We start from the raw sequence: 26,723 nt of genomic DNA, 5'->3' as shown, positions 1-26,723 counted from the left end.
TTTTAGATGGATAGGAATTTTAAATAAATTACATTCTATGTTTGGGACATCAGGAAGGAATTTATTGTCCCAGAAGAAGAAAAATCTTGTAAAGCCAGGTAAAAAAAAAAAACTCCTCGATGATAGGTACAAGAAAAATCGTGTATAAATGTGTAATTATTATTTAGTCAGGGCGGGACCGTAACTATTGTTGTTTAGTTCAAGCAGGACCATAACTATAAGAATATTGAACTATTCTTGTTGAATAATTTAATGCATATTGCCAATTATAGGCGAACACTAACGACTCTTGTTGAGAGTCGTGTTACTTCTTATGTGTGTGAGAGAGAAATGATCAAAGCCAAGGCGGCACGATCACCCACAGACCGTCTGTACCTAAAAAAGTGAGAGAGATCTCGGATGTATGGCGTCTGTCCGAATTGCCGCGCAATATTGTACAAAATTGCGTTGATCAGCGAATAACTGGATTCAGCTGAATTTATGAATATAAATCGAAAGATTGTAACACTTTTACCTGCTCAGGTTGGCCCCTAATCAATTTTATAAATAAACAAACAAAACTAACGAACAATATAATTATCAGGGCGCCACCAGGATTTTTAATCACGGTTCCTGGAACCGGTCCAGAGCTGAGAAATTTTTTCTTAGAGTAGAGAGAGTGGAGGAAGGTGCTGCTGAATAATAAATAATTAATTAACAAGATTGGCCAATATTTATTAACAAGAAAAAGAAAATCTAACAGTATCTTGACTTAAAATAAGTTAACAAAATTCAATCAGGACTTCTTAAAAACTACAGCCTAACTGTCGGCTGACCAGAACCAACGAATCTTTCTGCACAAAGACAACAGTGTAACAGAGATTGTCTAGCCTAACTAACGGCTAACCAGAACCAACGAATTACTCTGCACAAAGACAACAGTGTGACAGAGATCGTCTAGCCTAACTAACGGCTAACCAGGACCAACTTAACACTATTAACACTCTCTATCACGCATGACCCACACTAATCTTCACACACATAACCCACACTTGTATGATTTTATTTTAACAAATTTGACTGTACTTAATTTTAGTTAAATATTTTGATTTAATTATTCAATCATTAGTAATTGGTAAAACTATAATTCCAAATTAACAATCAAATTCCATAAGTCTTAACGAACATTCGATTTCAAATTCCGATTGTAAATTTTAATTCTGTATTAAAATATTAGATAGATTAAAATTCCTAAGTAACCTATTGTCATGGTCTTAAGAATATAACAATAATTGATTCAGAACAAAAGGTCTTAATACCTTGAATTAACTTTTGCTAATTAAATTAATCACAATAATATTTTTACAATCACGGTCAAAATTATTAACACAAGTTTAATTAATTAATTCTGACTAAATTTTTCCTGTGACATTCTTGACTCAAAATAACTGATTTCTTGGACTTAATGTCCACGCCGATAATTATTAATTTTCAGTAAATTTTAATTTAATTACTTCACGGACTTAATCCCCAAAATTACTAAATTTCCACGTGATAAAATAATTTTATAATATAAAATATTTTTAATAATTAATTCTTAATAAATTTCCAATAGTTTTATCAATTATAAAAATAATCGACACGAGTCGAAGCATTTAATTTTTATTTGCTAGAACATTCGCTAGCTTAGTTGTACTTGACCTTGGGTATTGGAATTTACTGCGACACAAAAACGTACTGACGCTCGACCGAAATTCCACGAATAAAAGTTTGTCAATTATTTTCCAAGTGACAAAAATTAATCAATTTTACTTCAGTTAATTATTACAAAAAAATATAACAATAAATTTAACGAATTTTTCGGATGTTAATTAATTTATTGATAATTTTCTAGTTGTTAAATTTTTCCCGCAAGGTCGATTGAGTGACTCTCGCGTATAAGCCCCCATGAAAATCCTCGATCCAAACTAGCAAATGTTCAACTATTAATTATTAAAATAATCGTCGATTAAACGATCCAATAATAATTAATTAGGAGAAGTAACTAGGTATTGGGTAAACCACGGCCCACTTCTTTCCCATAGAGTAATAATTGATACCTTGACGAATAAAACGATGATCTATCTCTCTAATTGAAGATGAAGTCCTAGTTGTAGTTGGCTTCCTTTGTCTCGTCACTACTCCGGGGATCGGTCCTTCTCGATTTCCGTGGCACTCAGTCTGGCGGTCACACTACTTCTCCCTTTTCCACTGCACGGCTCACCTATTTTAACCCAAAACTACCCCCTCCTATTCACTCCTTACGCCCGAAGATCGAGACGCGCCAGTGCTATGTCGAACAATTATTGATATACGGTAACTTATTGATTTAGGGTAATTTTACCCCGTTACAAGATAATAAATAGAATGAAAATGAAACGATATGATTCATGAGAACTTATTAATTGTACTGTATTCTGCGTAATACGTAAGAGCGATTGCGTGTTATTTACTACTGACACAAGGGCTTCAGCGCAACTAGTGGTCCTGGCCACCGCACGAGCCAATTCGGTTTTTCCTACCGTTCTGCGCCTACGCTGCAACTTGACGACTACGATGACTTTCGAATTTAAATGAATTCCGGTAAGAAAATTGTTCGAGAATTTTCTAGTCGAATATGTAGATATAGTCTACTAGAGCTAATATGTAGATATAGTCATCTGAGTTCGTACGCCCACGCTCTCTCTCAACAGATATAGAGGTGATTGTTTAGTACAATACATGCATGACTCTACTCTACATACAAACACGTATATACTCCAACGTATACGTACGATTCGACTCGACATATTATTACACGGAAAAAAGTAAACTGTAAAATTCACTCGGATTCCGGTTACTTTTTACAGTTTCAAACTGTACAGTGGACATCGGGGTGGCAAAAATGTAAATATTACAAATCTAAATGTAGAAAGTATAAAAGCCACAATTTATAATTTAATATCCAAAATAAGTGATTAGTAGTGGTCACTATAGTAAATAATGACTCTTTTATCTTTAAAAATTACAGTTTCAAACAGTAAAAATTGCCATTTCAATGTGTAGTCTATACTATCGTACCGAGTAAATTGTGACTATGACTATAGTAAATAACAACAGTGGTTTTATAAATTTTACAGTTTCAAACAGTAAAAATCGCCATTTTAACATGTATTTTATAATATCACGCCAAGTAGTTTTTAAAAATAATAATAGTAAATAACAACCCTGACTATTTAAATTTTATAGTTTTAAATATTATTTTCGGATATAATTTATTAAATTTGCTATCGGGATTAACAAAAAAATTAACAATAAAAAAAAACTATAAATAAAAAAATTTTTTTTTGTCTTTTTTTTTTTTTTTTTTTTGTTTAATTGATATTTTTTTTTTTACATTTTTTATTTTCGGAGTTTTTTTAGAGGAGCTGGAGGAGGGGATAAGATTTCAATCACATTTGCATTCATTCATTGTGAAGAAGTCTTACGCTTGCCTTAAAAATAAATTCAGAAAAATATTGCCCTAACCGAGTTTCGAATAGTAACCTTAACGCACGCGATACTATCACCTAACCGCAACGCTATAAGAACGTTCGAGGGTCATTGTTGTCAAGAGTTTTATTAACCACGTATTTCTGGCTATCTTGGCAGTGTTGAAATCGGTGCTGTCCAACACGTGTTAAAAAAGTCATGCGCATTGGCAAAAAAAATACAGTCGAGTCGCATTATGAGCCCTCCTTGTGTCTCTCTCTCTTACTAACGATAGTCTGGTTCAAAAACAAAGAAAACAAGCCGGACTCATAACGCGATTCAACTGTAGTACATGCTAATGCTCTGCAAGAGCACTAACGTTACAAATAAGGAGAAGGGGAAGGTCCAACACTCTGGGAGAATTTAACGTTTGAAACAGTAAAAATTCTACTTTTAAAATGTATATTTTACCCGTCGAAGCACATCAATAATTACAGTTCCATCTTTAGCATTGCGTTTAAAATTTACCATTTTACTTTGTAAATATTGACGTTGCTTATATAAAAATTTACGAACTGTAGTTTATATTTTTTAAATATCATACGATCGTTTTTTACATACGAAATTATAAATATCAAAGTCAAAGTTCTTAATTATTATACTTTCACATTTTTAACTTTCACATAGCGAATATTACCGTTTGAAATAGTATTTTTTAGCGTGTAAACAATAAATTGTAGCATTTAAATAATAAATATTACATAGTAACTAGTAAAATCACGATTTTACTGTTTGAAATGGTAATTTTTATCAGTTGATCATTATTTATTACAACTCGACTATCATTTATTACAGTTTACTTTTTTCCGTATAAAGTGCAAAACAAGAAAACGTAGAATTCCTTCTTCGGGCGGATAAAAAAACGCAGTATCTCGATTAAAAATTACAATTTTACTTTTGTTTTGCAAGTAATACATTTATCTACCAAAAAAAAAATTGGCAATAAGAAAAAAATTTTTTCAAATTTTAATCTCGAAAAAACAAAAAATCTGCTTTTGTTATAAAAGAAATGCGAAGAAATGTAAGAAATAGAAAATTTTAAATGGGAATATTTTGTTAACTGCTTGTCCACATAGTCATCTGTAGTGATAGTGGCAAACAATTTTTTTTATATTAAGAAAAGTAAATTGAAAATCTTTATAGATAAGCCGAAAACCCACTTGTTAAAGGTATTGTAGGAATCTACAACACCGACTGAGTGGTTCGTATCCCTGCTAAATTACCGATCTTAATTTTGGTCTTATCTTCAACCTTTTTTTATTAACTATTTTGAATTTTGATTTTCACGCCCCTTTGTTGATTTACCACCTGGTAGTCACCATATCTTCAACCCTTTTTCATCAACAATTCTAAATTTTAATTTCCGTCATTTTACCGCCTCTTTTTAATCCACTATCTGGTAGCCGCCATTTCCCGCGACTACATCATCATTTTTTATCCTGCCATCCAGTAACTGCTATTTTGTCCCGCGATTTTTTAGCTGTAATTTACCCCCACTATTTTAAGAAAAAGTTGGAACTTGCTAATGACGTCATTTTCTGACAAAATGTTTTTTGATGCAATCCTTATTGAGCAATTTACCCCCACTTCGTCGGTTTTTTAGTTATTATTTACAAGTCTGAGCTTATCTGTGACGTCGATTTTTTTACGCAATTTTTAGGTAGATTTCTTTAAAAATCTATCTATTGTAGCCGATCTCATATCATAACTTTAAGAAAACTTTGTCATAATATGTATCATTTCATTGAGTAATGTCGAAAAATGGCATTGGCTCAGAAGTTTATATATACATATTCTGAAGAAGATATTCTAAGCGGGGAGGCGGAGGGGTGTCGTGGACAGCGAGAGCCGACAATACGGAACTCATCGACGGACGCGGGCCATCGCTACCGCGATCGCGTCGCCGGGCAAGCCACGACAAATGATATATGTATGCTAATTTCTGTTCAGGAGTTTAATTATTTTGTTTACTATTAATTATTATTATCATTAGGATTATAATTATTATTATTGTGAGTAATTGTTCATGGAAAAACAAAGATATCAATAATTACGTCGTTTCAATAAGAATATTTATAGTTAAAGCGTGGTGGGAATAGTTCTCCATCGCCGCGATAGAAAACGAATAATTTCGTCGTTTGTTTGCTCTCAGTAAAAACTGAGTAGCTAATATAAGTGAAACTGCGTAGCAATAATTTTTGTTCTTTTACCGAACAAAAATTTAATTTACCTGAAATAAAGAATTAATGATATATTTCGAATTTATTCAAATAAAGACGAAATATGTAATTAATTATTTTTTGTTAATTATTTTTATTTGAAAATTATTTTCACTAAATCCCAAGCCGAATAAGTATGGGAAATGATTTGATTTGAATTAATTTTTTTTTGTTTGAAAATTATTTCTTCTAAGTTCCGACGAGGAATTGTATGGAAATAAATTTGTTTGAAATTTATTCTAATCTGATGAATTGTTTGAGTGAATCTGATTTTTGATCAAATTGAAATTTATAACTTTTTGGGAATTTCCCGAAGTTCGACGGCAAGCCATAAATGGCGATAATTCGTCAAGATCTTTCGCTTTTAGTAAAAACTGTTAGGTTGATAAAGCCCAAAAGTTTTCCGTCGATGAGCAACCTTCTCCTGGTCCAATTTTCTCGTCTAGAGACTTCTAGCCGAGGAAATTGAAAAGAGAGTCCACTCAACCTGGCGAGTACTACCACAGGTAAGTGAACTTTTCTACCCACGAGTAAAGGCGACTCTCCATCTGAAGGCCTTCTGCCAAAAGGTGGCTACCACAGCCGAGTAGGTGGGGGGAGGTGGATTATATTCACTCTCCCCTTGGGTATCGCGAAGAGGGCCTGCGGGGCGGCACTAGTCACCCGTCAGGAGATGGGCACCAGAGGGCTGACGGAGGGGTGTAAGCGACGCGTATTGAAGTACAACGGGAGAATGTTTTTGCTGACATCGGTAAAATTAAAGTTTGTAAACGCCGTGTATAAGTAGGTTTAGATTAGTCGTCGTATTTCTTTTGTTAAATGTATATAATGATAATATGTTAATTAGAATAACGAGGTTCTGTATTATTTGTTGTTTAAATTTCGAGTTTTGATTTAAATAAAATTATCCTCGTTAGAATCCTGGACTCCGGCGAGCTTAAATTGAGCCGAGGAAAAAATGAGTCAAAAAGTACCCCTTACAAGAATCTCGAAAACATAAATAAATTATATAAGTAAATCATTGTTTAATTTCTTATTTATTTAAAATCATATCGTTAAAAATTTGAATTGTTATTATTGAAATTGTGTTTTTAAGATTATAGAATAAAATGGTTGATTGATTTTATGGATAATACTTTGATTAAGGTTAAGCAATTTAAAAATTTTATTCATTAATTTATCGGTTGAAATTTACATTATCGTCTGCATAAACTTGTGGATCGATAATTAAGTTTTTTCCTTATCATCAGAGTAAATTCCCGGATAGTGTCCAATCGGGAGTTGTCATTTCGGATTATTACGGAGAGGATATAAAAATTGTCGGTTGCTGACGATGTTGATTTTGTCTTCTAGGATAAATACTGTAACCAGGGCGTTTTGCCCAGGTCCAGTTAGCCACCCCTTTCCTCTTTAGAAAGAGCGCCACTGGGATTTTAGACACGGTGTTCCAGAAACCGGAGAAGCATGGGAGGGAAAAGACAGGGTCGTGAGAAGTCCGAGAGAGCTGTAACTAAATTTGAGACAAATTTATAACAATTAAATCGATTTATTCAATCAAATTACAAAAACCAACAATTTACTTATGAACTAACTTAATTGTGAGAACCTCTCACCTACGCTGGCCCTTGCCAATTATTCTTATAACTAAATAACCAATTTCCTAAACCTCGTCACTCCGACAGAATATCTCAATATCTCAATTTCCTCGTCAACCTGACGGAACACCATAAAATACCAATTAATTACCTCGTCAACCTGACGGAATACTAGTTAAAACCTATTCCCGACTACGCCCCCGACTCGGGAGTCTACGCAGTGGTTTCCTAACTTAATCCGTTGTACCCCCGACTCGGGCGTCTATACAACGTTTCTCAATAACTCCCTAACTTCCATACAACCGACCGTCCACAGGACGCTCACTTAATACACAATTTTCTCTAATTACTCAATTTTTCCGAAATTATTAATTGTCTAAATTAATTGAATTTTACGCTTATCATTTCTTTAACACAAATTATCAAATTTACTAATTTAATTCATTACAAAATTTTATCAACCAAAATTTCTCAACTAAATTTAATTTATTCTATCAACTCACTATTCTATTAAATTTATTAAACAATTTTTCCAATAAATTAATTCACTAAATTCTCCAATTTAATTAAATTTAGCCCAACGGCCTAGAATTAATTTTACAAAATTTCAAATTTCAAATTCTACAAATTTAACAAGCCTCCTTAAATATTCAACTACATATATTCCAGAATGACCTTGACTATCTAAATTACACAATTGCTTCTACTATTTCAAACTTAATCAAATAATTTTAACTAAATAATTTCCCATAGCTAAAAGGCTTGTAACAAACTAAATAATTGACATTTATGAATAATTTACTTATAAAAGAATCTACTAAATTAAAAGTGACATCTGAGACAATAGCGATCATTAATTGACAAAATTTTATTACAGTTAATTCGGCCTCTCAATTTACAAATTCAAGCTTGGCCTGAAATAAATCTAATAGTAATACCTGATTTAACTTTTACAACTCTCCAAACGTTGAGTGATGTCCTGGAGGAAACTGGCGAAATCAGCGGCTGGTTGGTCTCTCTCTCTCGTCTCGAATAAACTATCTGGCTCCAAGTAAAAGGTTCCCAATTCCGGATTGTACATTGACTTCCTTCTTGATGGTCCTAAATGTCGATGACAGAATTTATTACACAGCACTACATTGACTCATTATTTTGCCAAAAGCCTCACTGTCTCAAAGCATCACTGGCTCAAAAGCCTGGCTCAAAAAGCGTTACTTGTTCCAAGGCCTGGCTCAAAAAGCGTCGATGTTTCTTTTGCCGGCTTTTTTATAACCCTCAACTCCGTTCTCGAACTTTCCTATTGTCAACCTATCTTCGTTTTCGGGGACAGCAGTGGGGACTTTCGATTTGCACGCCCGGTGACAAGTCTGAACTACTTGTCAAAATCGAACGGTAAGAGAAAACCCTTATTTATCATGGCGTCAATAAGGTGGTCGATAACGACCATGGGAAGTTCAGTTTTCCTTGTTACAATACTATTCTAGCAAATTCTGTTTATGAAAATTATCTATACGGCTTTCGGATGATGTCTTGTCGAGATTTGTTTTATCGGATCATATGAAGTAGGATAAAAAAATTTTCTATAGATAGCGATGCGGTTTCTGTAACATTTTAAGAACATAATTTTTCACATGTAACAGATAGATAAAATCTATCAAATTTATCTTAAGCTTCATCTGATTGCCTTCAATTTAAATTCTTATTTGTCTGGTTTTGATGATTTTTTTAAATTCATTCCGTGATTTTGAAAATTTGAAAAAATTTTACATCTACGTTTTTAAGCCCTTTTTATTTAAATGATTTTTAACTTTTATGATCAAATGACTTTCGTGTATTACAAATTTGATTTTTGAGGTAGATGTCTTCAAATATATATTTGTTGTAGTCGGTCTCATATCGTTATTTGCAAAAATATCATAAAAAATAAATTCAACGACATTATCGTCTTTTAATAACGTGTTTTTTTTATCAATATTTAAACAAGAAATCTATCTATCTATGTCGGGTGTGGCTGAATGGCGCTTTTTTACAAATTTGACGCAATTCTTCTAATCTTACATTACGATTTGTGGTGGGGATTTGCGTTATAAAATCAAGTCGTGACCGTGAGACCGTGATTGTGTTTTTACTCTTCAATCTGTTTACTTCGAGCTTAGTGGTGAAGAATTCTGTGATTAAAATTTTTATGGAATCACATTTAACCTGAAATGGGATTTTCTCAACAAAATTCATCTTACACCACGATATCTACTTACGAAGAAGATGAAAGAGTTGGAGGAAGGCAAAATCTACACAATTAGCCAAGTAAGAGCAGTCTCCACCAAGTTTTGTTCAAAATATGTCGCTATAGTTTGAACTGAATTTCAAATTTTTCTTCTCTCTAGAACTGTGAAATATGTAAATGCCAATGGTGAAATCTCTATGAAATTAGAAGACGCTACCAGCTATTATTAACTTTACCTTCACTATTATGGGAAGGAAAATTATGTCTATGAAATTATAATAAAATGCTTATTATGTATAAATAAACTTCATTCAAAATTTATATTGTGGCAGAAAATTCGATTTTTCTCGCGGGAACTCGATTAATAATCTGTTAGCGACGCGGTGGGTAAGGGCCTTCTCTTACCTTCTGATTTTAGCTGAGTAGTTTCGCGACTCGTCACCGGGTCGCACAAATCTTAAGAGTTCCCACCACTTTCCCACGGAAAATAAAGCGTAGAAGAGACAATGAAGAAAGTTAGAGAGCCTGGAGAGTTAAGTTAAAAGAACGCCGATAGCCGTGCAATTGGGACCATTTTGTCAATTTTTTTTTGAAAGCAAGTGTGTGAATTCAGTGGAGAACATGTGATTTAGCACTGAAATTTAAGAAGTAGTTATTTTTCACGAGGCTTCAGGTATTAAAGAACGATGCGATTAATCTTTATTGTTGAAAAAATTCATAAGAGAATTTTTATCGTTAAGCCGTCGTGATGGCGACGCAATTTGATACCCGATATTATTTTAATTAAATTTCTAGAGTATAACTATTGAGGAACCTAATTGGATAGTTGGAATTTGGAAAAGTCATTACTGGAGGCCAGCAGACGGATCCGAAAGCCAGCGACCGCCAAACAGCCGATCCCCCCATGTCAACCAGAGCATACTGATAGAAAATTTATGGTGACTCAAGAGATATTTTCTTGATCTAAGAATTTATTTTGGAAGACAAATGATTATTTTGCTTTAAGAATTTCTTGTCTTAATTTAGATTTTCTTGGCTTAAGAGCTATATTATCTTCAATCGATACATTTAGTTTTTCAACCGAAATAACATAAGTATATTTCAAAAACTAAATAGTCTTTAATTATTATACCGAAAAAAAAATTATTTCTTGGAAATAACTAAATTAATGACTCAAAAAAAAAGCCATTTTTAATACAAGTCGGTAACATCTTGAATCAATTTCATCGCCTATCTTGAACCAAGAGACAAAAATTTTTGAAAAAAACATATCTATATCTAGTTTCAAGAGTTCAAATTTTGAAGAAAAAAAATTTCTTGAATCAAGATTGTTTTTTCATCAGTGCACCAGCTTCCGTTGGGAACGAGTGAAAATTTGAACTTCAGGTATTTTTTTAGTAGATTTCATAGAAATCTAACTATTGCATTTGTCCTCATGACGCAACTTTTGAAAAATTTTGCTATTTCCTGACTCAGTTCGTCAAGCTGGTTCAGAAAATGCCATTAGTTCAAAAGCTGATATATGTAGGTATTTATATATATATATATATATATATATATATATATATATATATATATATATATATATATATATATATATATATATATATATACAATATAACGCGCCTTATCCGGACGATAGCGTCTCTAATTCATAATGGATCCGTTTCAAACTCTACATACTTCATTTTTAGACGATTACCAAGGCCAAGTTCAAAGATGAGCTTAATCGGTCAAGTAGTTCAGAAATTACAGAGTTTCAAAATTTTAAAAATCCTAAAAATTCATTTTTTGGCAGATTTTTTCGCGCATAACTTTTGAATGAAATAACTTATCGAATTTTTGTACATTTCATCTGAAATCTCTTAAAATAAGCTTCAATTTGAGTACCATTTCATATGTATAGTCTCGAAATTATGGCCTATTCCGCTATGCTAAGTATGAAATTTGCTGTTGCATTCGTTTTATCAAACGTCATCCAAAACTTATCGTTGTGGTTTGAAAATTGTAATTTCTTTTGATTAATAAGAAATTATTATCATCATTATCAATAAAATGAAATCGTGTAAAAGTTCACCAAGTATTGTAGTTTGCACAGTCACGATGGCTCAAACCGTACATCGACAAAAACACCAAGTGTCGTAAAAGCGCTGCCAATGATTTTTGAAAGAACTTTTTCAAGCTCATTAATAACGCAGTGTTTAGTAAGACCATGCCGAATGTGTGTAAACACAAGGATGCCAAGCTGGTGAACAAGTAGCTTGGACGAAGTCATCAAACTTTAACAGCTCCATGATGTTCGGGAAAAATCTAGCAATACTTGAACTGAATGAATTGAATGTTGTCTACAATATACCGATTTATGTTGGTTTCAGTATCCTAGACTAGTCCAAGATCTTTGCGTATGATTTTCATTACAAACTTGTCAAGCAGAATTTCGATAATGATGCTGCAACGCTACGCTTTACCGACATGAACAGCCTTATTTATCATTTCAAAGTATCTGATATTTTCCAAGTTATCAAACGTGATAATCACAAGCTTGATACTTTTGACTTCCCCCAGTCAACAACGAGTATGGCATGCCTTAAAACAATAAGGAGGTTCTTGGGCTCATGAAGGACGAAAACAATGGCAAAATTGTGTCAGAGTTTATCGGCCTCAGCGCAAAGCTGTACGCATTCAAGCTACACGAGAAAAATGAGGCAAAGAAGAGAGCTAAGGGATCAACATTGCAAACGATTACGTTTGGTGGCTTCAAGAATTGCTTATTAGATTATGTAAATATTTGTAAAGAGCAATTTTCGATAAGAAGTGATAGATATGCTGTAAAAAAATCGAGCAAAATAAGCTTGTACTGAGCTCGGATAATGATAAACGTCAACTCCTGAAAGACTCTACCGACAATCTTCCATGGGTCTACAAGAAAACCAATGTAGAGCCACCAGCGAAAAGAAGAAAAATATAAATAGTTGTAAATACTGTGACTTAAGATTGTAAATAATTAGACTTGAGATTGTGCATAATTAGATTTAAAGTTGTTAATAAATATTTTATAATTATATATCTGTTTCATTGATCCAACTATTATGTTTAGTATTAAAACTAGCTATTTAACATACTATTTGTTTCCTAGTTTCTTAATTATTTTTTCAACAAGATACACATCTGGATATTTGACTTTGCTGAGTTCTTCGTTGTAAAATCCGCCTTGTATTGGTTAATCGTGGTAGTCCACAAGCTTGTAAATAGTTGGACTTGTATTTGAACAGTCTTGATGGTAAAAATCTCAGTTGTCCAGTTTGGTGTGTATCCTTTTTTGAATACATTTTTATACTTGCTGATACAAACCTTGTCACCAACTTTGAATTCATTTTTCTTCTTTGATGCTGGTTGAATTTGTTGACAGATTTTTTCAAGCATTTGTTTTTCCTGAGCAGTGGTAACATCAGCAGGGTTCATTTTAATGGTACTGTATTTGATGTTATTGTAACTATTTACCAAGTCCTCCAGTATTTCAGTCCACTTGTAGCTACCACGAGCTTTGAATTCTCGCTTCATTTTAGTCTTAAGTGATCTGTTAAAACGTTCACAGATAGATGTTTTGAAATTTCTTAATGTTGAACAAAGATGGATGATGTGCTGCTTCATCAGATCTTTAAATTCTTTGTTGTAGAACTGTTTACTCTAATCAACATGGAGGTTATCAGGGACACGACGTTGCTGAAGTACAGACTTTATAACACTAGTAACATCAACACTGTTTTTTGACTTAATTGGAACTGCTTAGGCATACTTCGAAAATATGTTTATGATTGTAAGCAAATACTTGCATTTTTTATTGACTGTTGCATATGGAATGCTCTCAACTAAGTCAGCTTGCCAAATCTCATCGAGATCTCGGAGATCAACATGTCGACGTTTATTACAGTTCCTGCGAGCTGATTTGTAAAGCTCTTCAGCTATCACTATTTTTTTTGTCATTCACAGAGTTTCGGAGTGAGATTTTTGACTGTATTCTGGTGAGTGTAAAGTGCTGCTTTAGCTTCGCAATACCCGTTTGCAAATTTCCCACAGCAGCTTTCAGTATTACTATTTCAGAGTGTAAATATAAAATAATCTTTTTCTGTTCACTCTCTATGCTTTTATTCGGTTAAGACATCTGAGCTAAATCACGTCAAGTGGACCCCCCATTTTCCACTTGATCATCGAATTCAGGTATTAGTATTTTTTATGAAGTATTCACGATAAACAATTAATCTCCAAAACAGTTTTTAATCATTTTCATTTTAACAATAATTTTTTTTTAATGAAAATTTTTATGACTTTTAGTTAAAAAACCGATAATTAAAAAACTATTGGAGATATTTTAATGAAATTTTCAGGATTTATAGTTGAATACTTGTATTTTAATGGAATGAGTAAGAGTTTAAATTATTTATTTATTTTTATATTGTTAATTAACTTTTAAGTTAACAAATAAAAATTTCAATGACTTCTCCCTCAAAAATCGAAGTTTTTTTTTTCGGTATTATGCATCAAACATTTAAGAAACAGAATCCGCGAAAAAATTTGAGTGCTCGCGATTAGGTTTAACAAAAAAAAATTATTAATGACGGGCGCCGAGCGCTGTCGGCACAGCGCGCTACCGCGCGTTCTTGACTTATCTTTAGATCTACTTAGTAATTATAAATAAGAAACAATACTTAATTTTTTTTTAATGAAAATGTTATTCAATTAATAATTTTATTGAAACAAATTATACAAAATCAGTTTATAAAATATTTCTGTATTGATGAGAAAACAAGGATAATTATAAAAAATTTAGCAGTATTCTCTTATTGTATTTTTCTTATTGTTTTTTAAGAATTCAACTATTTATCATTATTTTAGATTTTGATCATTATTGTCAATTCTTTATAATGAATGTAAACGTTACTAGTTACCCAACTTTCCTCCAGTTTTAGATCTAAAAAAAAGGGGGGGGGGGCAAGCCCAGTCAGTAAAACAGATTTGTGGGTTCGTATCCATGCTGTTACCATCCGCAGATATGGATGCCCGGCATTACCGACAGTTTGAGGATATAGTCGAGGTTTTACAGGTGGCGCTGGTGGTGAAATCTGTAATTTGAATCTATCTGCCATTTTTAAATCCGCCATTTGGTAGCTGCTATCCGCCATTTTCCCGCCAATTTTTAATTCACCATTCAGTGGCTGCTATCTGCGATTTTGAATCCGCTATCTGGTGGCTGCTATCTGGCATTTTTGAATCCACCATCTGCTGGTTGCTATCTGCCATCTGGTGGCTGATTTCCGCCATTTTCCCGCCATTTTGAATTTGAGTTCAACATTTTGAGGTTATAAATAAGCATCCTCAACTATTAACCTACCTTCGGCTCGGCCATAACCGATCAATAGTTCAGGATCACGCATTTGTAGTATGATATATCCATGTTTCATATATTCAAAATGACGATATAACTATTTGCGAGAAGGATTTTACGCAACGCCATCTGGTGGTAGCTATCATTACTTTTAACTGCGTAGTAGACGACGTCATCCAACAGGTCTGATCCTGTTCAAGATCACGGTAACTGCGTAGTTCTCTTTGTTCTATTCCTAACTGCGTAGTTGATGACTCTTCTGTTCCAGAATTTTCTAACTGCATAGTAGATGACGTCATCAGACAGGTTTGAACCTGTTTAAGGTCGCGTAACTGTGCAGTTTTCTTTGTTCTATTTCTAACTGCGCAGTAGATGACGCCATCAAACAGGTTTAGACTTATTTTGTGAAAGGGGTGGAGGAAATTTCTACGAATCAGATGACTCATACCATTGTAGAATTTTCTAACTGCATAGTAGATGACGTCATCCGACAGGTTCGAACCTGATCAAGGTCACGTAACTACGCAGTTTTCTTTGTTCTGTTTCTAACTGTGCAGTAGATAACTCATTCTGTTCTAGAATTTTCTTACTGCGCAGAAGATGACATCATCAAACCGGTTTTGAGGTAGAGGAGTGGGGGTAACTGCGCAGTATTTTCTGCCTATATAAGCGGCTTGCCGAGAGCGTACTTCACAAAAAAGAAGTACATCTCTAGTGATTAAACAGTATTCAGTGTTATAAAATATAGTGAAGTTCATTGTTGTGAAGTACGCGAGTATAGTCCAGTGTGTAATAACTATTGGGTGCATAAACTCTAGTCCAGTGTCTCAAAAACTATCGTGTGTGTATAGTCTCGTATAAATTCAGTGTGTATATAACCTATGAACAGTCGACATAACTAATGAACAGTGTACATAATCTATAAACAGTGTATATAATCTATAAACAGCGTACATAACCATAAACAGTGTACATAACCTACAATATAGTGTAAACAGACAGTAGTGAAGTGTGTGTCTTCCCAAGATGGCTTAACTTAACCTCGTTGAGGCTTTAAAAAACTTAGTGGATACCATTATATGCAACCTCATATGCTGATCTGTTGCGAGAGCAGCTGACTGATGAACATGAGGTCAAAGGTGTTCACGAGTGTGCAACGAGACCATTGAGTACTTCAATACAATATTACTGGACCCTGGAATATCAATCCAAGTGAGACGAAGTGTTCAAGCACACATTAACCAACTCAACTGGTTAGCCGATCAGTTCTCCAGACTCGGTAACCAAGTAGTTGGTAGAGATCTGAACCAAGGAGTCAAATAGCGGGACGTGGAAAACGCTTTTGCTGGTAACATCCAGACTGGATGTATTATCAACCAACATCACAAAGATCCAGCATCATTTCTCTAAGCCTCAAGAGACACCATCATCAACAAGGTGCATAGTGTCTTGAGAGATCTGGTAGGGTTGAAAGTAAATGTGGAATTCTTCTGTACATTCCGGAAACATCAGCAAGATCTAGAAGAACGAAAATTTTTCATCACCAAAAGCCGTGAGATTTTCTCTGCCACATCTCTCCAGGATTGGTACAGTTCCGGATGGAGTCTGCTTGGACCGAACAGCTTGATGGTGACCATGTCACGATTCGCACCAACTCAAGTTGGAAACTCCACCTACGTTAAATTACCGAGGGATATTATCAGGAAGAATGCGGTTACAAACATCTAGAACAATGATGAGTTCTGCTTCCTGTGATGTGTCAACGCCGAATTGCATCCACCAGTATTGGTTCCGGAAAGTCCTACAAGATATCGCCATTTCAGCACCAGATTGAACTATGAAAGTATTCAATTTCGAATTAAGCTTAATGATGAACCAAAATTCGAGAAAATGAATGATCTTAGCATTTATGTATATGGTATAGATTCAGAATTCACGGGTAAAAAGTCTGAAAAAAGTACTATTATCCCATTATATTTAAGTAACTTCGAGTGAGAAATACCGACAATTGATTTATTAATGATTAAAAAAAGTGTAACGTATACTAATAATTTAGATAATATTGAATCAATCTATCACTTTGCATGGATACATAATCTTTCTGGATTAATTAAAAGTCAGATATCTCTAGGTAAACATAGATTGTACTTTTGTGAACGTTGTTTGAATCATTTTAAACATCAAAAATGTTATTTAGAACACCGAGTAGATTGTTTTAAATCTAACAAAGTCGGCATGGAATTTCCTAGTGAAAAAAATGAAATTTTGAGATTCAAAGATTTCAAGTCCAAAGATACTGTACCATTTGTAGTTTACGTAGATCTTGAATGCAGACTCGAACCCCCGGGAGATGATGAAAAGACAGTTCATAAACATGTTCCACACAGTATTGCTTACTATGTACATTGTAGCTGTGATAACACACTCTCCAAATTTGAATTAAACCGTTCTCCTGATTGCATCAATTGGTTTGTTAAACAATTAGAATCATTAGCTCTGGACTTTGAAAAAATTCTAAAGAATCCTATTAAAATGAAACCCTTAACTAAAGTGCAACAAGATAGACACAACCAGGCAACTGTGTGTCACTTTTGTGAAAAACCTATAATATCTCCTACAGATAAAGTTTATGATCATTGTCACTTTACCGGTAACTACAGAGATGCTGCTCATAAATCATGTAACGTTAATGATCAAAAATCTACTATCATACCAGTTGTCTTTCATGATTTATATGGCTATGACTCACACTTCATAATTAAATCCTTAGCTACAGTATTTGAAGGTGAAATTTCATTACTACCGATCAATAAAGAGCGTTACATTTCTTTCACAAAATTAGTTAAAAATATTTCAGTCTCTCTAAGATTTATTGACTCTTTTAGATTTATGGCCTCCAGTTTAGAGAAATTAGCTTCATACCTCGATAACAAAGACAAACAGATTACGCGACTCTAATACACTGATCCAGACAAATTGAAATTAGTAATACGTAAGGGTACAACAACAATCCCTTTGTAGGACGGCAAGTAAGTATATCTCAAAAGATAACTTACTCCCAACAACAGCTTGACGTGGTAAACGAAGATATCTGTGCAAACATCCTGGAGGATTCCACCCTGCTCACTGTGAGCCAGGTTGTGTATGCTGCAGCAGTTTCGGCGCATCTTACAACTTGGCTCCAAAATTGACAGATCCCGGAAACATGTCTCCCGCATTCAGTGTGTGATTGAGTTCGAAACAACTCAAAAAGCATACACGCCCCGAATTCGACGCATTGCTGCTGAACTTCGGTGGCGTCATCACATACTGAACAAGAGTACTCTTCTTGTCATCAAAGAAGAGTCTCTTAATAAATTGCGGGCTCTAGTGACTGCCAAAAAGTCACTAGAGAAAAGGTTGAAGCGGTTGGTCGACAACTCGTTGTTTCGATCCAGCCCTTCACGGTTTCAGACACCAAAGACCGATGTTACCGGGAATTATCCAACACTTGAGCAGGTGGAAGCTTTTTGGACTGAGCTGTATGGAGATCAACCAAACGTGAACGCCAATACTCCAGCTCTGCACGACTTGAAAGCATTCTGTCGGGAACACCGTAGACAGAATGCTGATGAAGCGAGCCCTGTAGTCAGTATGGATGAAGTTCGTTCAGCTCTCAATGGCAGTAGAAATTGGGCTGCCCCGGGACCAGATGGCATTAATGTCTTCTGGTGGAAGAAGTTTACTTCTACCCACCTTCATCTGGCCCGCATATTTACATCGTACATCAGAGCTTACGAACCGATTCCAGACTGGCTCGTGGAAGGGCGAACCGTACTGATACCTAAAAAAGGTGACTTGTCTGACCCAAAGAATTACAGGCCTATCACCTGCTTGAATGCGGTTTATAAAATTTTTACAAAAATTTTAAACAACCGTATCTTGCAGGAGATAGAACACGTATGGCAACAGATATATAAACAGCATGGCAGCAAAAGAGGCCTGTCAGGTCGCAAAGAGAACCTGATAGTGGATCGATGTGTCTTACAAGATGCAATCTACTATCAACGCAATCTGTCAATGACCTGGATTGACTATCGCAAGGCATTTGACTCAACTTCTCATGAGTTGATTTTATATCTCCTCAAGTGCCTGGGGGTCAATCCTGAAATAGTGGAATGCATTCGGCGTACAATGCAGCTCTGGTGAACGTGTTTTCACATTGGAAGTGGAAACGCATTGCACGTTACCGGAGTTGTAGAGTATAAACGAGGGGTCCTCCAAGGCGATTCCTTGAGCCCTCTGCTGTTTTGCATTTAACTGCTGGCTATATCGGTTGCTCTTCGTAAAACTCGTGGGTACTCTGTGGGGCCTCCGGGTGATCGAAAATATTCGATCACCCATCTGCTTTACATGGATGATCTGAAGCTATATAGTGCTGATAAAGATCATCTACAAGCGGCCCTCAACATCGTAGCAGAGTACACACGAGATGTCGGAATGTCTTTTGGGTTGGACAAGTGTGCGGTCGTACATCTGGCGAGGCGTAAGTGCTCTGATTCGAGTGATAATGTCGAGTTAGTGGATGGGAGTGTCTTAAGACAATTAGACGCCGGGGAGTTGTATAGATATCTAGGAATGGAAGAGCACCGCATGCATGCGGTCTCTGAAGTCCGAGCAACTCTCCAGAGCGAGTATGTTAGGAGACTCCGGAAAATTTGGTCCTCCGAACTTTCCGGCAAAAACAAAGTCTCAGCTACTAATATGCTCGCTGTCCCAGTCTTACTATACACTTTCGGTGTCCTGAAATGGGCCCGAAAGGATTTACGAGATCTCGACATCAAAACCCGTAAGATCATCAATATGAATCGGAGCATGCACCCCAATTCATCAGTCGCCAGATTATACCTCCCCGATCCATCGGTGGGAGAGGAGTTTGCAGAGTTTGGAGCGGCTTCACGACCATTTGTTCCTGGGTTTAACACACGAAGTTGTCAATTTCACTGCAGACGAGGATGACTTTCTTATGCAAATTGTACATAAACATGAAAATGAACATAAGGGGTCATTCTTGTATAAGGCAGCAATATATGCGGCAAGAACCCTTGGTCTTGGAGAAATAAACGCTCTTATGGAACTCCGAAAGGAGGAATTTAAGAGCGTCATCAGGAACACCGAGGAAAAACTACTCCTTGGCGAACTGATGGACAAGTCCATGCACAGCGTGTTCTTTAAACACGTGCGTGATCATGGCTTGTCCACGCAGCTGACGTTTTCCTTCTTAAAGTCAGCTGGCCTGATGTCCGAGACTGAAGGGTTCATATTTGCCTGCCAAGATGGTGTCATTAACACTCTTGAGTACCGTAGCAAGGTGCTCCAGGTGCAGCTACCGGACACTTCCTGTAGGAGGTGTAGACAACATCCGGAGACGCTTATGCATCTTTTGTCGGCATGTCCAGTGCTGGCGAGAGGTGCATATATCCAGCGTCACAATGCTGCCCTGAGAGTACTGTACTACTATCTTCGTCATTGCTACGGTATTGACGTGACACCAGTGCTGCCTTATCTGCCAGGAGATATTCCCCAGGTTGTTGAGAATGACAGTTGCAAAATTTATTGGAACATGCCATTTGCAACAACCCGGCGGATAGATCACAACAAACCTGATATTGTGCTCTTCGACAAGGCCACTCGTGACATTTATGTCATTGAGTTCTCGGCCCCGGCTGAATATAACATCTCAGCCAAAGAAGAGCACAAAAGACAAATATATCAGGATCTCCTGTTTGAAATTGGCAAACTTTACCCAGGTTACCGTGTCAAGCTTGTCGTCCTGATTGTTGGCGTCCTTGGAGGGATGAAACAGTCTTTTGTATCCTCACTGGCCAAAGTTCCAGCTTGCTCATCAAAAGCTGAGTTCTTGGCAGTTAGGATGCAGAAGGCTGTTATACTTGGTTCTCTCCGTCTCTTAAGGGAAATGACTTTGGCCTGCTGTGATCACTAACCGCCTTGTTGTGCGGAGTGGTCCAGCAGTAACGGATGGAGCTCAGGCTGGGCCCTCGGAGAATCGGACTCCGGGGATAACCCCCCTGAGCATTTAATAACAAAATAATAATAATAATAATAATAATAATAATAATAATAATAATTTCGTTCAATTTATACAAATTCAATGTTAGGATGATTGATTTCTTTCACTTTGAATTATAATATCATTCTTAAATACTGTAATTATAGGTTTGTCAATCAATTTCTGGCATATTTTCGAATATTTTTTCAACTTTAATCACTTGATGATTTTTTTAATAGTACATAAAAAGACACGTATCAATGCATAGAAGAACAAGAAAACTTTAATATCAAAACATTAAAACTTGATGGTTATGTTGCTGTTTATGTACGTTGTATATAGATGTATACAATAAAAGCTACTATATGCATTTATTATACAGCATGCATACCCTGTACTCGGCAGCAGTATACAATGTAACAGTTTTACCTGCTCAGGTTGGCCCCTAATCAATGTTATAAATGATGAAACAAAACTAACACCCAGACAATTATTAGGGCGCCACCATGATTTTTAATCACGGTTCCTGGAACCGGTCCAGAGCTGAGAAATCTTAATCTTAGGGTAGAGAGAGTGGAGAAAGGTGCTGCCGAATAATAGATAATCAATTAACAAGATTGATCAATATTTATTAACAATAAAAATTAACAACTTAAGCGCTTATAAAAATTAACTAAATCTCACTCACATACTCACACTATAATTAATAAAAACTTATAAACTATAGCCTAACTAACGGCTAACTAGGACCAATGAATCTCTCTGCACAAGAACAACAGTGTGACAGACATTGTCTAGCCTAACTAACGGCTAACCAGAACAAAACCAATTTAATATAAGCCTAACTAACGGCTAACGAGAACTATTTAGTTACTCTGCACAAGGACAACAGTGTGACAGAGGTCGTCTAGCCTAACTAACGGCTAACCAGGACCAACGAATCTCTCTGCACAAAGACAACAGTGTGACAGAGATTGTCTAGCTTAACTAACGGCTAACCAGGACCAACTTAACACTATTAACACTCTCTATCACGCATAACCCACAGTAATCTTCACACACATAACCCACACTAGTACGATTTTATTTTATAAATTTTAATTTAACCAATTTGACTCTACTTAATTTTAGTTAAACATTTTAATTTAATTATTCAATCATTAGTAATTTAATAAAAAGATAATTTTCAATTAACAATTAATTTCTAACTAACTATGACAATTCTCAAATTCCAATTGATAAATTTAATTCTATTAAAATATTAGTTGGATTAAAATTCCTAAGTAACTTATTGTCATGGTCTTAAGAATATAACAATAATTATTTAGAACAAAAGGTCTTAATACCTTGGATTAACTTTTGATAATTAAATTAGTCACAGTATAAAATTCTTACAATCACGTTCAAAATTATTAACATAAAATTATTAATTAATTCTGACTAAAATTTTTCTGTGACATTCTTGACTCTAAGTCCAAGAAATCCGTTATTTTATGTCCACGCTGGTAATTATCAATCTATATATATAAAAATCAATTGCTGTGCGTTAGTCTCGCCAAATCTCACAAACGGCTGGACCGATTTTCAAAATTTTTTTTTTGTTTTGTTCGTTATAGTTCAGGGATGGTTTAGAAAAAAAAAATTTTGGAATTTTGGAATTGAAAAAAATTTCAGCTTAAAAAATAAAAAATTGTTAATTTTCTATCGAAATCGCTATTGTTACGCTTGATCCTCAAGGTTGCAAGAGTATACAAAATTGTCCAATATGCAGGAAGATACGTACAAGTCTACTTTAGGTATCTTTATATATATATATATATATATATATATATATATATATATATATATATATATAAAAGCCATATATAATAGCTAAATTTGTCATTAAAGACAAATTTTTGGGAACTGGGGGAAATAAAGGATAAAGGGGGAAGGGGAGGACCTTTACTCAGTAGGAATTTTCGGTAACTGAAAAAGTAATTCGGACAGCCCAGACCGGGAATCGAACCCGGATCGTTTGGTTACGCGCCAAAGGCTCTATAATTTGTTATACATTTATTATATAAATAAAACACATAAAACATATTAAAATGACCAACAAGTTTCATTTAATAACTTCATACCAACTTAACCGTCTACAATACGACCAGTGTTAATTGTTGACAAAAATAAATTAGAGTTTACAGGTTAAAAATCACAAATCAAAATTTGTAAAAAAAAAATTTTTGTAGGTGATACGAAGTTCACCGGGTCAGCTATTTGGAATAGAAATTAATTTAACTAATTCACGGACTTAATCCCAAAATCAATTAATTCACAGGTCATAAAATAATTTCATGATATACAATATTTTCAACAAATAATTCTTAATAATATATTCCTAATAATTTTCCAATCGTTTTATCAACTATAAAAAGTTCGATACAAGTCGAAATATTCAAATTTTATTTGCTAGAACATTCGCTAGCTAAGTTTTACTTGACCTTGGGTATTGGAATTTACCGCGACACAAAAATGTATTGACGCTCGACCGAAATTCCATGAACAAAAGTTTGTCGATTATTTTCAAGTAACAAAAATTAATCAATTTTACTTAGTTAATTATTATAAAAATTATAACAATAAATTTAACGAATTCTTCGGATGTTAATTAATTAATTGATAATTTTTAGTTATTAAAATTTCCCGCAAGGTCGATTGAGAGATTTTCGGGTATAAGCCCCCATGAAAATCACTAAATCCAAAACTAGCAAATGTTCAACTGTTAATTATTAATAAATTAATCGTCGATTAAACGATCCAATAGTAATTAATTAGGAGAAGTAACTGGGTATTAGGTAAATCGCGGTTCACTTCTGTCCCACAGAGTAATAATTGATACTTTGACGAACAAAACGATGATCTAACTCACTCGTTGAGGATGAAGTCCTAGTTGTAGTTGGCTTCCTTCGTCTCGTCACTACTCTCGGGAACGGTTCTTTTTGATTTCCGTGGCACTCAGTCTGGCGGTCACACTACTTCTCCCTTTTCCACTGCACGGCTCACCTATTTTAACCCAAACTCACCCCCTCTTATTCTCCCTTTAGGCCCGAAGATCGAGACCCGCCAGTGCTATGTCGAATAATTATCGATATCCGGTGACTTATCGATTTAGGGTAATTTTACCCTGTTACAACAAGTTGTGGCAGAACTTCGTAATACGCAGGCGCGTAACACACACATACAAACATACGCACACATTCAACTCTCAGACTGGAGGTAGTGAACTATACAGTGAGACTACGAAGTATAGCGCAAAGAGGAGACCCCGAGAATGAGATACGCTGTATAATGTATTCCATCTCATTATTTTACACGTTCAATCCTACAGATATATATGTTTGTCTCTTTCTACGTAACGTCTCAACTTTTCGTGTTACACTTGATTTTACTCCTCATAAAATTTCCGTACCGGGTCTTATAACTCAAATCGTTTCTTAAAGAGTAAACTCCAATAAACTCCAAAAACAAAAAGTTTTGTAATATTAAAAAACAATGTAAATATAGTTTTAAGGTTTGTAAATAAAAACAATGTAAATATAATTTGTGTTTTACATATCAGATTTATTTATCCAACTAATATGTTTACTATCAAAACCTAGCCATTTAACATAGTATTTATTTCCACGTTTTCTAATTACTTTTTTAATAAGATATACATCTGGGCAATTGACTCTGCTGAGTTCTTCGTTGTAAAATCCACCGTTGATTGGTTGATCCTGATATTCCACGAGCTTGTACGTCGTTGGATTCGTATTCTGGACCGACTTGATTGTGAAGATTTCTGTTGTCCAGTTTGGTGTGTATCCTTTGTCAAAAACATGCTTGTATTTGCTGATTCGGACTTTGTCTCCGACTTTGAAGTTCTGCTTCGGTTTGGTTTTCAGTGGTTGATATATATCTTCCAATAGTTGTTTCTCCTAAGCAGCAGTAACATTGGCAGGTTTCATTTTGATGATACTGTGTTTGGTGTTGTAAATATTCACCAAGTCATTATGTATGTCGGTCCACTTGTAGCTACCACGAGCCGTAAACTCTCGCCACATTTTAGTCTTAAGTGTTCTATTGAAACGTTCACATATGGATGCTTTGAGATTGCTGAATGTTGAATACAGATTTATCTTGTGCTGCTTGATCAGATCTTTGAATTCTTTGTTGTAAAACTCATTACCCTTATCAACATGGAGATTCTTAGGGATACGACCTTGCTGGAGTACAAACTTCATAGCACTTGTGACATCTACACCACTTTTAGACTTAATTGGAACTACCCAGGCATACTTTGAAAATATATCTATAATTGTAAGCAGATACTTGAACCCTGTATTGACTGTTGCATATAGAATCACTTCAACCAAGTCAGCTTGCCAAGTCTCATCGAGACCTAGGATGTCAACATGACGACGTTTATAGTTCCTGCAAGCTGGTTTGTGAAGCTCTTCAGCTATTACTGTCTTTTTGTCGTTCATTGAGTTTCTCAGTGAGATATTGGATATTATTTTGGTGAGAGGAAAGTACTCCTTTAGCTTCCTTAATTGCCGTATGCAAATTTCCCACAACAGCTTTCAGTATTACTATTTCAGAGTGTAAATGTGAAATAATCTCTTTCTGTTCACTGTCTATACTTTTATTCAGTTCAGACATCTGTCTCCGTACAAATTGCACTGTTGCTGCATCATGTTTATTTGATGGATTACGAGATTGCATAATCTTTTATTCTCAATATTATAGTTTCCATCAGAAGTTAAATTGAAACCTCTTCCAGCTGGACCTCGTTGAGCTGACTTGTCACTGTCCAATGGACGTCCAAATATATCGATGCTCATAGTTGTGAACACTTTGACAGTCAACGTTTGAATGATATAATTTTCTAAAAGCTTTTTAATATATAACCCCAACCTCTCTAAGTTCTTCAATAATTGACATGATTTCATTTGTGTGACTTGGATTTCCAGCAGCTTGAGACGCCATCAACAGTCGCAAACGATCAACTAGTTCATTTGGATCATCCCAGTAAACAGAGTCCATTGGTAATCTCTGTTTTCTTGCAATCATATATTTTGGTAACCCTTTACCGAACTTGGTGATAAAATCAGCAATGTATTTATTAAACTTGATTGTTGTATCGTCATAAATGGTACGATTTGGATCATAATTTTTCCTATGAGCGTTAGTATGTTGAATTATGTCCAAATACTTTTTCTTATCATCTGGGGTGATAAGTGCATCTTCTGGTGATTTTCTAGATAATAATTCCAACAACCCAGAAGTTATTGGATAATTTTTTTCTTTGACAGTTATTGTATCATTTGCAAATGAAATAAGTGAATCCCCCATATGCATTTCACCATACTTTCTGCGTACACCATATCTCATATCATTATCATTATGTCTTTACTTAAACGTCGTAGATAAGTAGTGAGGAGAGGATTTCTACGAGCTGGAGTACTTGTTTATGGTGGTAGCTGAGTGATAGCAAGTGCTGTATTATCAAATGAACTATCATCATCCGTTATTAAACTGTTGTATACTTCTGGATCATCATACAAAGATTTTTCAACCTCTTGTTTTTCAACCTGTGGTTTTTTTTCTTTTTTAATATTTTCTCCTTTTAACTTTGAAGATTCCACTATACTCTGAAGTGATGTGACAATAGGCTTGAACATTTCTTCCATGGATTTTTCAG

The 26,723-nt window shown here is 34.9% G+C and overlaps 1 protein-coding gene across 4 annotated transcripts in view; it reads left to right on the top strand.

Annotated features, from left to right (window-relative positions):
* LOC141534860 (coiled-coil domain-containing protein AGAP005037) overlaps nucleotides 1–26,723 on the top strand; it is a 651,729-nt gene that overhangs the window by 33,459 nt on the left and 591,547 nt on the right. The window contains exon 3 of one of the 4 annotated variants that reach the window (XM_074254459.1): nucleotides 13,243–13,588. The exons of the other annotated variants lie outside the window; for them this stretch is intronic. Coding sequence (XP_074110560.1) covers nucleotides 13,421–13,588 — 168 coding nt within the window. The 5' untranslated portion in view covers nucleotides 13,243–13,420. The remainder of the gene's footprint in view (nucleotides 1–13,242; nucleotides 13,589–26,723) is intronic. 4 annotated transcript variants of the gene reach the window in all.

This window comes from Cotesia typhae, unplaced genomic scaffold, assembly GCF_013202065.1.
Source record: "Cotesia typhae breed Kobodo isofemale line unplaced genomic scaffold, CoteBio_Ctyphae scaffold_13, whole genome shotgun sequence".
Classification (NCBI taxonomy): Eukaryota; Metazoa; Arthropoda; class Insecta; order Hymenoptera; family Braconidae; genus Cotesia; species Cotesia typhae.
This window is presented reverse-complemented; position numbering and strand designations above follow the sequence as displayed.